The sequence below is a fragment of the Crinia signifera genome, chromosome 4 (genome assembly GCF_055691185.1).
Source record: "Crinia signifera chromosome 4, ASM5569118v1, whole genome shotgun sequence".
Taxonomy (NCBI): domain Eukaryota; kingdom Metazoa; phylum Chordata; class Amphibia; order Anura; family Myobatrachidae; genus Crinia; species Crinia signifera.
The window spans coordinates 261879266-261893818 of NC_139220.1; the positions used below are offsets into that span (position 1 = coordinate 261879266).

Consider the following 14553-nt stretch of genomic DNA (forward strand, 5'->3'; position numbering starts at 1 on the left):
TATGCAAGATCCAAGACCACACCGCATGATCCGACTCTGCCTCAAGTACACCTGACTGAAGAACGTGCAGTGTGGGCAGAACTTTGCTACATACAAAACAGAACAAACTGGGTGGTTGCCTAGGGCTATCCAATCATGTTCTTTCATTCAGTCTAAACTGGTTTTGGCATTCCTGCAAGATTTCCTGAAGCTGCGCCTGAAGCACTGGTCCTGGTAGCTTGTAAACATGCAACTGGGATAAAAAAAAACCTTGACTTGCTGAGGAAGTTTCATCTCATGCTTGGAATAATAAGAATGTAAGTGACACAGCAACAGGTAAAGGCCCTAATTCTGGTTCACTTGCAAAGGCAAATTCCTTCTCAAATGGACAAAACCATGTGCACTGCAGGTGGGGCAGATGTAACTTGTGTAAAGAGAGTTAGATTTGGGTGGGTTATTTTGTTTCTGTGCAGGGAAAATACTGACTGCTTTATTTTTGCACTGCAATATAGATCTCACTTTGAAGTAAAACCCCACCCAAATCTAACTCTTTCTGCACAAGTAACATCTACCCGACCTGCAGTGCACATGGTTTTGTCCATTTGAGAAGGAATTTGCCTTTGCAAGTGAACCAAAAAAAAAAATTGTATCAACAGACACAATTCCTTCTGCAAACAGGTGAAGAAACCAGCATTTAAAATTATCTTTGTAACTCTACCTGCAGTTCATGAACTTTGACGGCGATAAGGTTCTGTTAAGTGCTGTATTCATTATTTCCACCATACAATACAGACATGAATGGATTATAATAGGCATTCTATACTGTGTGCAACAAGCATGTTTCATGGATGCTCAAGTTCCAGATTTTGCCAGTGCTGCACCCCTTCAGTGGAACGCACTCCCTCTCTCCATTAGACTCTACCCAACGTTGCGAAGCTTCAAACGAGCACTGAAAACTCGCCTATTCATCAGCGCATACCCTTCTGCCTCTTAATCTAGTCCTAAGACTGCTCCTCCAACCCCCTGCATTTCTGCTTTGCTTACATCCTGCCATCATGTCATCTCCCACTTACTTGCACCTCATGTTATCTGTCTGTCAAACTTCTCCACTAGATTGTAAGCTCTCCAGAGCAGGGCCCTCCTCCCTCTTATCCTCAAAGTCCTCTTCATCTCACAATTCTCTTACTGCTCCCTCATACTTAGCGACCATCTTTGCCCGCATTCTCTCCTGCTGGTAAATGCTCATTTCCTGCCTATGGCCACCAGCCCCTAGTAGTATGCTGACTACTCCCTCACTACATACATCTATGCTGTGTTGTATACTGTATTTTGGTGCTCTTTGTTACTTGTACTTAATTTTGTGATATATTTACTGTAATGTTAAGTTCTGTCTCCCTGTCTCTATTGTTTGCCCTTTGTACGGCGCTGCAAAACACTTGTGGCGCCTTATAAATAAAATGTAATAATAATAATAATAATAATAATAAAAAATAAAAATAATAATAAAAAAGAGTGTAAACTTAAAACCTAGCTTGTATGAATCCTGCAATGGACAGTGTAATGACAAGTCCATGGCTATTTTCCTATTTGGATTATAGCAAGAACATGTCAGAGTATCTGTTTAGTTCAACCAGCCTAATATCCCGTGCACACGTGTGTTCTTCTCATTCTTAACTGGTTATACTTATGCTTCCACTGTGTCTTATACTGTTGGTGACAATCCCGTTAAACACGGACAGTTGACTATAAAACTCTATGTTTATTGCAAATGAACTCTTCAGCAACTACTCCAAGTGCCAACACAACCCACAAAGAACAGGGTGTTAAATTAAGGATAACAGATAAAAGGAGGTGGATTTATATTGCATAGACTAAACATTATTTAGAAAACCCTTTAGAAATAAATAATACATAGAAATGAAATAGTTTAACACAAATTTAAGTGATTATGCAATTTTAATATGGTAAATTATAGATTGTAACATCCCTATGTGCACAGTGCCTTGGGAAAACTAAGATGATAACATGAAAACGGTTTCCCTGGCTATGCAGGAAATGATCGGGTTCTCCGGTTTGGAGAGGGTGTAACACGCTAAAAAGGGAAGCACAGGAGGTGCTGATCGGTGATCGTATTAGAGACCTTATTCAGGTCCGTTCGCAGCAGGGCTGCATTTGCACGGGGACCAATGTTGTTTTACTGCGCATTTCTGAGCATGCGCATATGCAGGGTGCGGGCACCCACGGCGAACAGCATGTTCACCGGGTGCACGCACCCACGACAGTGGGCGGAGAGGGGCGTGGGGCAGCCCCATTGGCATATGGGAATGCCCAGCATTTCATGGGCATTCCCAAGAGAACATTGGACGTTCCCATGCTAATGAGGCTATGACGTGGGTGCGGGGGGGCGGGCAGCTGACATCACCGGATGCCAGCTGCCCAGCCATTTCCGTCTCAGCGTGCACGCATATGTAAGGTTGCTCAGTGTACATATGTGTGTAACATCCATTTGCATGCCCTGCGTGCGAATCGTGCTTGCGAATGGGTGGCACCCGCCAGGAGAGGGACTGAGATGGCACGTACCACTAAAAATATTGAGTGCTTTTTCTCGCCCTAGTGCCAAGGCTACACCCATTTTAAACAAGTGAAAAAAACTCTTATCCTAAATACATTCACACACTACGATTCCTGAACCCTATCTCTTAAGACAGGGGTTCCCAAACTTTTTTGAATCACGGCACCCTAGAGTATCAAAATATTTTCAAGGCACCCCTAGGCCAAATGCTTCTTAAATTAAGTACATTGTGTTTATATGTCACAGTTATCTGGTGAGGGACAGGATTGGCTTCTGTTTGTCCACATATGTTATGATTGGCAGCCACAAGCACTGGTTTTGCCTGGTACATTGACCATAAATAATATGAATTGATCCTGGTCCACCAACCCAAGGCACCCCTGCAAGTGTCCTGAGGCACCCAAGGGTGCCTAGGCACACAGTTTGGGAACCACTGTCTTAAGAACAAGTTACAATAATACAGCATTTCCCCAAATACTGGTCTGTTGCATTTATGTCTGGTGAGGTTTGTGTAGAGTGACTAGTCTTGTAATTCCTTTGTATGGATTCTATAACCGGACTATGCAAACATGCAGCATTTGTCTGAATTATAGTAGCAGTACCAGAGTCATGCAACCTTTGTATTTCATGTGCTTTTGGATTTCAATCGATCAACTGTCACTACCATCCACGTAGCCTGAGTGTGTGGTGAATGCAGTAATGTAATGGTGTCCAGCTGCTATCAGAGCAATAGGTGTAGACTGGGTGTGCACTTTACCTGGCTCGAGAGATGGCCGTTACCCACTCTTCACAGTCCTTAGAATCCTCAGTGCGCAGCTCCAGAGGCTTCTGATTCTCATGGTTAAAGTTAATGATAAAACAATGCTGCCAAAAAAAAGAAGCAATAGTCAGCAGAATACACAAAAAGTACACTGGAAATGTCCAAAGAGTACACTCATAGAACATATCTACAGTACACGCACATACTGATTACACACCAACAAAAATACATGAAAAGAATGATAACTTCCTTTCATACTAAGCGGTTTGGTTTAACACCTTAAGATGTATGGGGTGGTTCAATAAGTCAGGTAACAAGACCTCTCACGTGTGTAATGTTCTCTATTTTAATCTAAGTTCCCCCCAGGCCAGAGCAGGTAGACCACTGCTTCCCCTCAGGCCATTAGAGTAGGGTTTTATGGGCTTGGAGCTGAAACTCTTCAAGAGCCTATTACGAGAACTGGAGGAGGTGAGACCGATTCCATTTAGGCAGATAGAACCCGTACAATTTAAGCCCCAGCGTCTACCTAATATATAAAAGTATAAAAATTGCATAATTGTGTGGAAAATACGAATGTAGTTTTAATACTTATGATTTATGGTCAATTATGCGGCCAGCTGGTGTTCTTCATGCTATCATGATGGTGGTCCTGCAGCTCCATTCGCGCCATTGTTATTCTGGCCCTGTGCCTAAGAGCTGGGAGGTAAGCAGTGGTCTACTGCACCTGCTCTGGCCTGGTGGGAAATTAGAACATGAGAACACTACACACGTGAGAGGTCTTGATACCTTACTTATTGAACCAGCCTCATACAGAGCCAGGTGTACTAAGCTTGAAAAGTTATATAATGGAGAGTGATTAAATGCCAGAGGATCAGCTCCTAGCTGCCATGCTACAGGCTAGGTTTGAAAAAATGACAGATAGAAGCTGATTGGTTGGTATTTTATCACTTTTTTCAGGCTTAGTACATCTCGCCCATATTTTGTCTAATTTAGATAAGGTTTCTTTATTTGGCCAATACTGTTCTAATTAAACTCAAAAACATGTATTTTTCCATTACAAACAGGGTTTCTTCTATGGAATAACTTTCAGTATGAAGATTCCGATGGCTCTTGTGGCAGAAGGGGATATCTTAATTGGTATTTTTGTTACTGGGCTGCCCATATAGTTTATATCTTTTGGTGGAAGCAGACCAGTCCCAATAAATGCCAGTATGAGTTTCCTTTGTTGTCAATGCGCTTTTACCACTTCATCTTTGAAGACGTTTTGGCATCAATTTAAAATGTTGATGTAAAAAAAAAAAATCTGTTCTTCAGTTAGTAATTATAGTCAGTAAAAATATGCTGTTGTGTGAGGGCTTTGTGATCTAATCAATGTTCAATTGTTTAAAAAGAATTTGAACAACTGTAAAAGGTAAAGATGTATCTAGACTAGAAGATGATTTGAGATTTGCAGTCTTCCTGTTTATTAACTTTTTTGATCGCCATCAATACTGATACAAGGTAAATGGAATTCTTCCATAAAAATGGAATTCTTCCATAAAAATGGAATTCTTCCATAAAAATAATGTTCTTTGCTTCAACAACTGAAATGCATGAAGGATACAAAATGGCTTTCTCGTCAATGTTTCATGGGTCAGTAAAGTTACTAAGGTTTGTGAACATTTTCACTAAACAGTATACACAATGTAATGAGTCTATCACTAACAAATATACCCACTACATAACCTTTACCAATCATTGCCCAACACAACTGCCTGCATATATGTACATATGTAGGTACTCCATAAACCCCCCCCCCCTTCCCCCATACCCGTCCTGACAATATAATCCTTGTTGTTTTTGTCCCCCCTGTATGTTCTACGGAACCCTTAAGGCCCATACACACTTGAAGATTTTCATCTCAAAAGACTTTGCCAAAATCTTTGATAGATATATCTGTCACCAAAGTAGTGCGTACACACTGAGCTATTTTCCCCAAAGAGCAAGAGATTTTCAGGAGGGGAAAGACTTTGCTGAAAATCTTTCATTATAAATGGGCTGGGTTTGAATTCCAAGGGTTCCATATATACCGTACTATGGTGGCAGTGGGCATATAAATATATGAACATTGGTGGGCAGAGTTGGCGGTAGTGGATACATTGCTGGCCTGCGCAATAATGTGGGCAGTGTTGGCGCTAATTTATGCATTGCTGGCACAGACCAGCAATGTATATGTTACCACCAAGACTGTCCACCAATGTTTATATATTTATATGCCCACTGCCACCAAAGAATATTTATTTAAAAGAAAACTGCCCACCTATGTATTTATAAATGGCATACGCATACTAGACGGAGGGCGCAACTCCCCTCCGCGCCCCCAGAGCGACTCACCCGCCACCCCCATGGAGCGACGTGGCAGCCCTCACCGCATCACCTGCCGGCCTCCCCCCCGTGGAGCCATGCAGCGCCGGACGCATCACCCGCCAGCCCCTTCCCTCAGAGCGATCCCCCGTGGAGCAACGCGGCGGCCGCATCACACCCCCTTCCCCAGTGGAGCGAGTAAGCGCCGGAGCCTGTAATGGTAGGGGGAACTGAGTTCCACCTGAAACACAGCCCTGGACAGTAATTCCAACAGAAAAGCCGGTCCCAGCGGCTTCCTTTTCTGGCACGGCGTATGTGATGTCATGCTGTCACCACTGCTCAGGTGAATATGAGAGGAGAGGTAGCTGCTGGACAGAAATGGACAGATATGTGTCATATGTCAGATATATGAAATGGGCACTTACTGTGGACATTTTTTGCTAGGGGTACTACTGCTGTGGGCATTACGTGTATAATCAATACTACTGTAGGCATTATGTGCAAGGTATACTACTGTGTGCATACATGTAAAAGAGACACTTATGTGTCATAACGTGAATAAGGAGCACTACATTGTGCTCCAACATGAATCAGGGTCACTATGGCACAATTTTCATAGTTTGCATGGGGTGCCAAAAACCCTGGCAGTACCCAGGGCTCCACCTAATTTGGGGGGGGGGGGGGGTCCGTGGCATGGGAAATGAGTTCCACCACTTCTCTGGGACCACTTTAAGCCCTGTAAACAATATTTGTACCGTGTATGAGCACCAATAGTTCCTGTCTTCTGATTGATCAGTTTGTTCTTTAAAGTTACATAAGCAGCAAATGATTTGTATATTATGTGAATTTTGATGTTAAGTATTGCGTATAAGTTCTATTTGAAGAAAACCACTTTATATATTTGTGCTTGATTTCTACAACTAACCCCTCCAATTATATAATTGTCATGGATAAACAACTGCATTTCAGCTTTCCTAATGGGCCATACACATAGGGAGATTTCTGCTTAAGTTCTAAGCGATTTGGCTAAATCACTTAGAAATGAAGCACAAATCGCTCAGTGTGTATGCCCTAAAAATTGCTCGGCGCAAACCTCTTGTGCAAATCTCTCAGGGGCCCATTTATCATTGGAACGCATATGCAATACGATCTGGGCAGATTATCCTGCCCAGGATTGTATTGCAATTTGAGATCCTTTCAGTTGAATGTATCATCCTGCAGCTACAGGGACCGGGGTTCTGAAGGAGCACACATGGTTAGTGCTGACCGCACCACCCTGACAGCATTGCAGTATGTAGCCCATTGGCTATAATGGTCTACCAGCATCTCAGAATAGTAGTAGCCCGGGACCCACTGCGATGCTGCCCGATGTTGATACTTATGGGGAATGCGGCTGCAAGGGATAGGAGGGATTGCAGCAGGGATAGGAGATTCCTGCCGCGGTCCCTCCTACATACATTTAGGGACACTTAATACTTGCGGCTAACCCCCGAAAACACGAATTACCGGCAAATAGATAAATGGACCCCTCAGTGTATATAGGAGATTTAGACTGTGGGAAATCTCCCACACTAAATTGTTTAGAACACACCTTTTGCTCAAATCTCCCTGTGTGTATTCCCTATTAGCGTAGGCCTCTCTATCAGAATGGGCAGTACAATAGGTATGATTCATGCCTAGAAAATTCTGTTACAGAAAGGATTTTTTCATTTTAACTATTCCACCCACAATGGAATGAAAAACTACTGTATATTGTATTAGGAGGAGTATGATGAAACTAAAAAACAACACATATTCCTACCTTCCCTGTTCTGTTTGCCACAATGGCCGGGTACCTTCTCACTCTGGTGGTCCCACTCTGTCCTCTGCTACTTTATCCTATGACTAGGAAATTGGGGAAGGGGGAAGACACTTGTACTGCTCATTTCAGATCAGCATGAAGAGAAAAAGGAGTACCGCGTGGGACCCTGTCAGATCTTCCAACTGGATAATGAAACTATTATTCTTTATTGTAAAGCAAAACTAAAACTGCTCCATCAAGTGCCACCAGTGCACAAAACATTTGGGGTGAAATTTAATAGGATGAGAGATTCACAATGTGAGAGATTTGGTGAGAAATCTCCAGGGTTTTTTTTTTTTTTAAAGCGGCAATCATTTACACTGCTAAATCAAACTGGTTTTGCAGTGTATATGATTGCCGCTTTAAAAAAACCCTGGAGATTTCTTACCAAATCTCTCAATTTGAATCTCTCATGCTATTAAATGTCCCCCTTGAATTCAGTCAGAATGGCAGCATCGGTATACTAACGCTTGGATCCTGACCGCCGGGATGCTCACCACATCCACGTGCGTCAACTCACTTATTTGCAGTGTGACTGAACAATAAGATATTGGGCTTTCAGGTCCACTATAAAAAAAAGTAAACCTTCTAAAAAAATTACTTTATTTAAAGAATAATGCATTTTTCCTTTGATAATTTTCTTCTTTTATAACCTAACCTACCTACTTGTTACATTGTCTTCCATATACATAACCATGGGCAAGGCACGGTTGCGTTGGCAGTGTTATCACCATCAATATTGGGAAAAATGGGAGAAAGCCCTACTGACACTGAAAACACCCTGTGAATAGGGCCTTTTGTCTTGTAAATAAACAGCCTCTTGGTTTTCTTATAAAATTGTCCTATTTTTACACACGTTCTTCAAATAATATATAACAGATCCAGCGTATATAAATATCCCACAGTATCTCCCTCCCTGTATCCACTTTCACATTTCAGTCACATCTGTTCACGCTCAAAGATTAAGTAATGAGCTACACTATTTTTGCCTTCAGCAGAATGCTCATACTGTGTTTATCAGGACTTTGTGTAGTATACACCTGTTGTGTCCACATACAGAATATCATTATTTAAACTAGTGAATTACCTTTTCCTAAGAGAAAAAAAAAACAAAAAACATTTTTTAGGAACATACTGTAGCAAATTCATGTGGATAGAGTTATGAGGTCACTATAGGCATAAATATTTTTTCAGGGTCACAAAAGTAGAAATCTCCCCTGTCAATTCTGAGGTGGCAATTTGTGAGCCTTTTGCAGTCCAATTTTTTTATTTTTTTTGCAATTCGATGCAATTTAAAAGTTTAAATTAATTGTCATTTTTTTATTCAAAAATGGTCTACACTGAATGTTGAACGATCTTAATGTTTTTATTTTGAATGGCTCGTTATTGGATCTGCTACTAGCGCTAGGGCTGTTGAGCCTGTCTAAACGTTGAACCTGAAAGGGTTAACACATTTAAAAACTGGGAACATTTCAAACATACACATTGTACTGTATTGTACTGTATTGTACTGTAAACTAATAGAACCTTTATTGTGGGTACAAGAAGTATTGTAACAGTGATTGTTGCCCAAAAATCTTGGTGACCCTAGTGTGGATCCCTTATATATATATAGTCATAGGTAGCAATACATTTTATGTGGAGTTTCCTTACTGCATAGTCACATATGAAATAGAAAGAAGTAACAGTAGATCTCTAGGCAATTCCATAATGGAATCCAGAAGAAGAAAGTAAACGGCAATTTAACAACAAGTAATATTTTTGTTTATCACTCCCACTAATCATAACTGATGCTCCAACCAATCAACTTCTAATTAACATTTTTCAAACACATAACAGGATCCAATGGGGCCTATACATGTAGCGATATCCAGGCATTTTCCAAGCAATCTCACTAGACCGCTTAGAAAATGTCCCTACATCGCTCTGTGTGTGTGTAGGGGACATAGCGATATTGATGCACAGCCCCACAGGTCACTATCGCACCAGTGATTAATATCCAGTGGAGAACACTGGCCCTGACAGATCGCTCAGCACACAGCGCTGACACATCACTGTGTGCTGAGCGATCATGCTGAAGTGTTCTGAGCGACCTAGCATCGCTCAGTATGCTTCATCTATCGCTACATATGTAGGCCCCTGAACAGCAGTAACAAGTGATAACTCATTGTTAAATCTGCCCTTATGTAGCTTGTACAGTAGAACCACTGGTGTTGCAGACACAACCTGATGTATTAACTTGTCAGGGTTCCTGTCTGGAACAGAAAACTTTTCCTGTTGATTATTCTTAAGCTGGGTACACATTAGATGATAAAATGAACAAATTTGCCAATTCTGAAGTGTTGGAATGACAAAATCTTTCTATCGCCCAATGTGCACAATGTTGCTGAAGATGTGCGCTCCTAAACATTGTTATTGACATCCCCAGTCACCTGTATGTATAAGATGGCTTAGGACATCACAAGCGAGGGTGATACTACAGAATGCAGCATGGCTTCCACCTCCTCTCTGTTGCTGCCAGAATTGGCAAATGAGTGCACATCCCATAGCGTGCATGCAGCATTACTGAGCATGTATTACCAAAAAAGTGAATTTACTTTTCCAAAGGTGCGGGTTGTGTAATAGATCATTACATATGCAAGCTGCTAAAGTAACAAATGTGAAAATACATTTTATATAATACTGTAGCCTATGCACTGAACCTGTTTCCATACATAAATGGGGATCAACCTCCTCTTTAGCTTACATTTGCAGTATGCTAACTCAACACATAGCCTGCCATATTTATGTTCCATGACTCCTGTACACAACCTACAACACACAATTACATGATTAAGATATTGGGAATATGGGGGGGGGATGATAAAGAGAATCTTCTTACCTACTGTAACTCCTAATTTTATCATTTTCCCTGATTGAATAATTCGGTCTGTAGTCCCTACAGCAGGGGTGGCCAAACCTGTCCTCAAGATCTACCAACGGTGCATGTTTTCCAGGCAACCTGTGGATCTATAGTACTAGGAATGAATGCAGCAGGTTTGAAAATGTGACCGTTAGTATGGACTACAGCTGTGCACCAGCTAGGTAATGTGGAAAACATGGACCGTTGGTAGATCTCGAGGACCGGTTTGGCCACCCCTGCCCTACAGTATACATGCTCATCGAATCAGTGACTCCCATCTAGTTGTGCACACGTATCAGCATGGGCCCATGCATCCATCTCCCCTTCTGCAAACTTGTCTGTCCAGCTACCTCTGAAAACATTATGTGTATGTGTCTATCTCTAACCTTTATATACCGGTGTCTTGTTTGTCTCCGTCTCATCTGTACACTACATACAGCTGTGTATAGATAGGTTTACCATACTATCCCTTTAAGCTAGAACACTAATGAATTATACAGGTGCTGTGGCTGGCTGGCTGGCTTGAAGGCTGCCTATCACTTGGTTTTAGTCACAGAGCCCATGTAATCCATGGGCACTCCAGTTTAAAGGGATAGTATAGTAAGCATATAGGCCAGCATTATTCCTTGCAGTTGTTGTCTACTGACTGTATATGGCCACATGTACATATATATCTCTTAAGTCCCACAATAAGTATGCCTGCTCTCTCTCTCTCTCTCTCTCTCTCTCTCTCTCAATTGGGTAGTCCCTATATAATCCAGCACTGCTAACCTCACTGCACCACCTGCATATTCCCTTCTCTGTAAATACTGGTCAATGTACTGTACCTACTTCTTTATCGGAGCCTAAACACTTCTGTGTGTCTCATATCTTTATTTCATTTTTTTACCCTGAACATTTTTAATAGCCTTAAATGTGTAGGCATGCATCATCTGCATGTATGACATCCTGCTCCTGTCAGCAAGCTCATGTATGACATCCTGCTCCTGTCAGCAAGCTCCTGCAGACTAAAGTGACATACTGTAGGCCACACAGCTTTATTTATAGTGTTTACCTTTCCACCGACTCTGTATACTTCTGAAGATCCCCTAGTTACCCACTATGCTTCTTGCTAGATACACCTGTCTCCTTGGATACATACCTCTATGGACATGTCTCCTTACTACTACCTGTGCACATCCCCTGTACCTGTGTATATCCCCCTGTACATGCCTGTGTGTACTTGTGTAGATCCCCCTTTACCTGTGCAGAGCCCTGCATGTACCTTAGTGGACCCCTCCATGTATACCTGTGTGGCCCCTATACCTGTGCAGACTCCATTTAAATGTGCTCAGCCCCCGATACTGGTTTAAGTAAACTGTTTATGTAAACCCCTCCAAACTGTAGAGTACATCTGTATACTTGGAGCACCGATGCCCACATGTAGCCTGGGCCTGTCTGAGTGCCCTGCAGTGTGTAAACCTGTCTGTCTGGCCCAACAACAGTCTGAGTACCTACCTGTCTTTTAAAGCCCCCTACTGTATGGGTACCTGTCTATACCTGTAGCCTGCATTTGGATAACCTGAGTCTGCTGGAAAGGAACACATCTATCTGTCCAGGACCCCTGCAGTTTTGGCAACTATCTGTTTAGGCCCTCCTATTTTGTGGGTACCTGTCTGTCTGGGCCTCTGCAGTGTGGATACCTGTCTGTCTTGCCCCAGTTGTATGTGTGCCTGTCTGTTTGGAACCCAGCAATGTGGGTGCATGTCTGTTCAGAACCTCATAAATGCGGCTACCTGTCTGTCTGGGCCTCTGCAGTTTGGGTACCTGTCTCTCTGTCCCCAGTTGTATTTGTGCTTGTCTGTCTGAAGCCCCAGCTGTGTATATGTGGGCACCTGTCTGTGCGGCCACCCCAGCAATGGGTACCTGTCTGCCCCTCCCATGCAGTGTCAGCACCTGTCTGACAATCCCCCTCCGCAATGTCGGTACCTGTCTGTCCGGGACCCCCGCAGTGTCCGCACCTGTCCCCCTCCCACCACCGCAGTGTCAGTACCTGCCCCCCCCCCCCCCAGCCGCAGTGTCAGTACCTGTCTGTATGCCCCCCCCCCCTCCCCCCTGCCGCAGTGTCAGTCACCGTCTGCCCCCCCGCAGTGCCGTTACCTGTCTGTCCGGGCCCCCCTTGGCCCCCCGCTCGCAGCTGCATCCCTCCAGCAGGTAGAGCGCACACGGGCGGCCGCTGGACTCGCTCTCGAAGCAGAAGAGCAGATTGTGCAGCAGGGAGAAGCTCCGGCTCTGCCAGCGGCTGTTGTCCGAGCTGCGCTTGCTGAGGACGCCTCTCCGGGTCCCGTCCTTCCGGGCGAGCTGCCCCAGGTGCACGGCGTGAGCCTCATTCAACCGGAGCCGCTGCATCTTGTGGCCTGGGCTCGGAGCCCCGCCCCACGCACGGTGCCCCCGCTCTTCCCCCCCTTGTCCGGTACTCCCCGTACAGCCGGGTATAATGATCCCACACCTCCCAAGGTGCAGCCCGAGACCCTATGCAGGCTGGCTCCTCCCCCTGACCCGGTAATCGGCGGCGGCTGGTCCCGGGTCTCCAGAGCCCGGGAGCTGAGTGTCATGTGACGCCGATTCAGCACCACGGACAGAGCCCAGCCCACGGCGAGGGGGAACCGAGCTTGCGTGGGGGGATCGGGAGCACCCAGAGAGACGGGGCGGTGGTGTTGCTGGCGGAGGTGGGGAGGGAGGTGGAGGGGGGGATATGGGGGTCTGTCCAGGTGGGGGGGCCTCAAACACCGACAACTTGCAGGAGTTTAGCTGAGAGAACAGCGGGGACCGGGGCTGCGCACAGGCTCAGGACAGCGGCAGCTGATGGGCAACAGGAGAGGTCCTCTGTAGTTGGGGGGGTGACAGTGAGCAGTGACAGCACACCTCCCCGCACCTCACACGGCCGCACAGGGAAACAGAACATTTATTCAGGCAAAAAAATGCATAAAAAAAAAAAAAAAAAACACTTGAATATTTATTTCACTACAGCAGATATCAGTACAATATCACAAAATATTTCCCTCATTCTGCATTTGGCCATGGAATTGCGCACCTTTTTGTGCGCAGTATTTGACCTTTAGCCTTTCCCCTCCTACCCCAACTGCAGCATAAACTCATTAAAATTGTCACAGGTCAAAATAGAGAATTGAAGAGATCGTATAGCATCTGTAAAATCCTATTGATGCATCATTTTGCTGCAATGTGGCTCATCACTGGTAATCATGCAAATGGCCAGACCTTTCCAATGCCTCCCTGTCACAGATAAAGACAATTTGAGGTGAAATATCTTAAAGACAAGTTTTAATAGAGAACCATTGCAGAGGTGTGATGTCTCCTCTGTACAACAACATTCAAGTTACACTTTTGTTTTTCTGTTCACAACAATGGGGCTAATTCAGATGTGATTGCTGCTCAGCAGATTTGCAAATCGTGCAATTATCGAATGAATGCAGTGCGTACGCAACGCACATTCGTGAAGGGGTAAAGAGAGGAAGATCTACTCAGATTTGTACAGACAGCAAAGTATTTACATGGTTCAGGGAATTGCATAGCCATAGTCGATAGCGGTAAGTGATCCATTTGCAATTCATTCGTAAATTTATGCAGGAAAGGTTTTCCTTCTGCCTGGACAGCGGCTATCTACGCGCACTCATCGGCAAATTTACAGATCAGTAATCCAAGCTGGTTTAGGCCCAACACCAACCTGCACTGAATTCGCAAATTTGCATTTTGCAGCTTTTTACTAAATTTACAGAATAAGTAAATGAAAAAATGGTGGTCAATTAATTTTGATGCTGTGGTTGGTGCAGGAAAATGAAGTCCATATCCTGACAGTAAGATATGCAAAAATTCCAGGCCAAATGCAGAATACGTTGCAGAACAGTTTAAAACTATTTACAATATTGCACACAATGGGATATAGGGGTAGATGTATGGAGCAGTGATAAGGGAGGAGAAGTGATAAAGTGCCTGGTACTTTATCACCAGCCAATCAGCTCCGGGCTGTTAAGTTACAGGCTGGGTTTAAAAAGGGACAGTTACAAGCTGATTGGCCGGTGATAAAGTTCCAGCCACTTTATCACTTCTCCCTTATCACTGCTACCCCATAGTTACTAAGCAGTCAATGTACTAAGCCT

At 43.9% G+C, this 14553-nt stretch overlaps 1 protein-coding gene across 1 annotated transcript in view; it reads right to left on the reverse strand.

Moving 5' to 3' along the window:
* RASGRF1 (Ras protein specific guanine nucleotide releasing factor 1) overlaps positions 1 to 13295 on the reverse strand; it is a 64352-nt gene extending 51057 nt beyond the window's left edge. Inside the window, exons 1-2 of the mRNA XM_083184461.1 lie at positions 12536 to 13295; positions 3309 to 3415 (exon numbers count right to left, since the gene is read on the reverse strand). Of these exons, the coding sequence (XP_083040587.1) occupies positions 3309 to 3415; positions 12536 to 12784 (356 nt within the window). The 5' untranslated portion in view covers positions 12785 to 13295. The remainder of the gene's footprint in view (positions 1 to 3308; positions 3416 to 12535) is intronic.
* Between the last annotated feature and the right edge of the window lie 1258 nt (positions 13296 to 14553).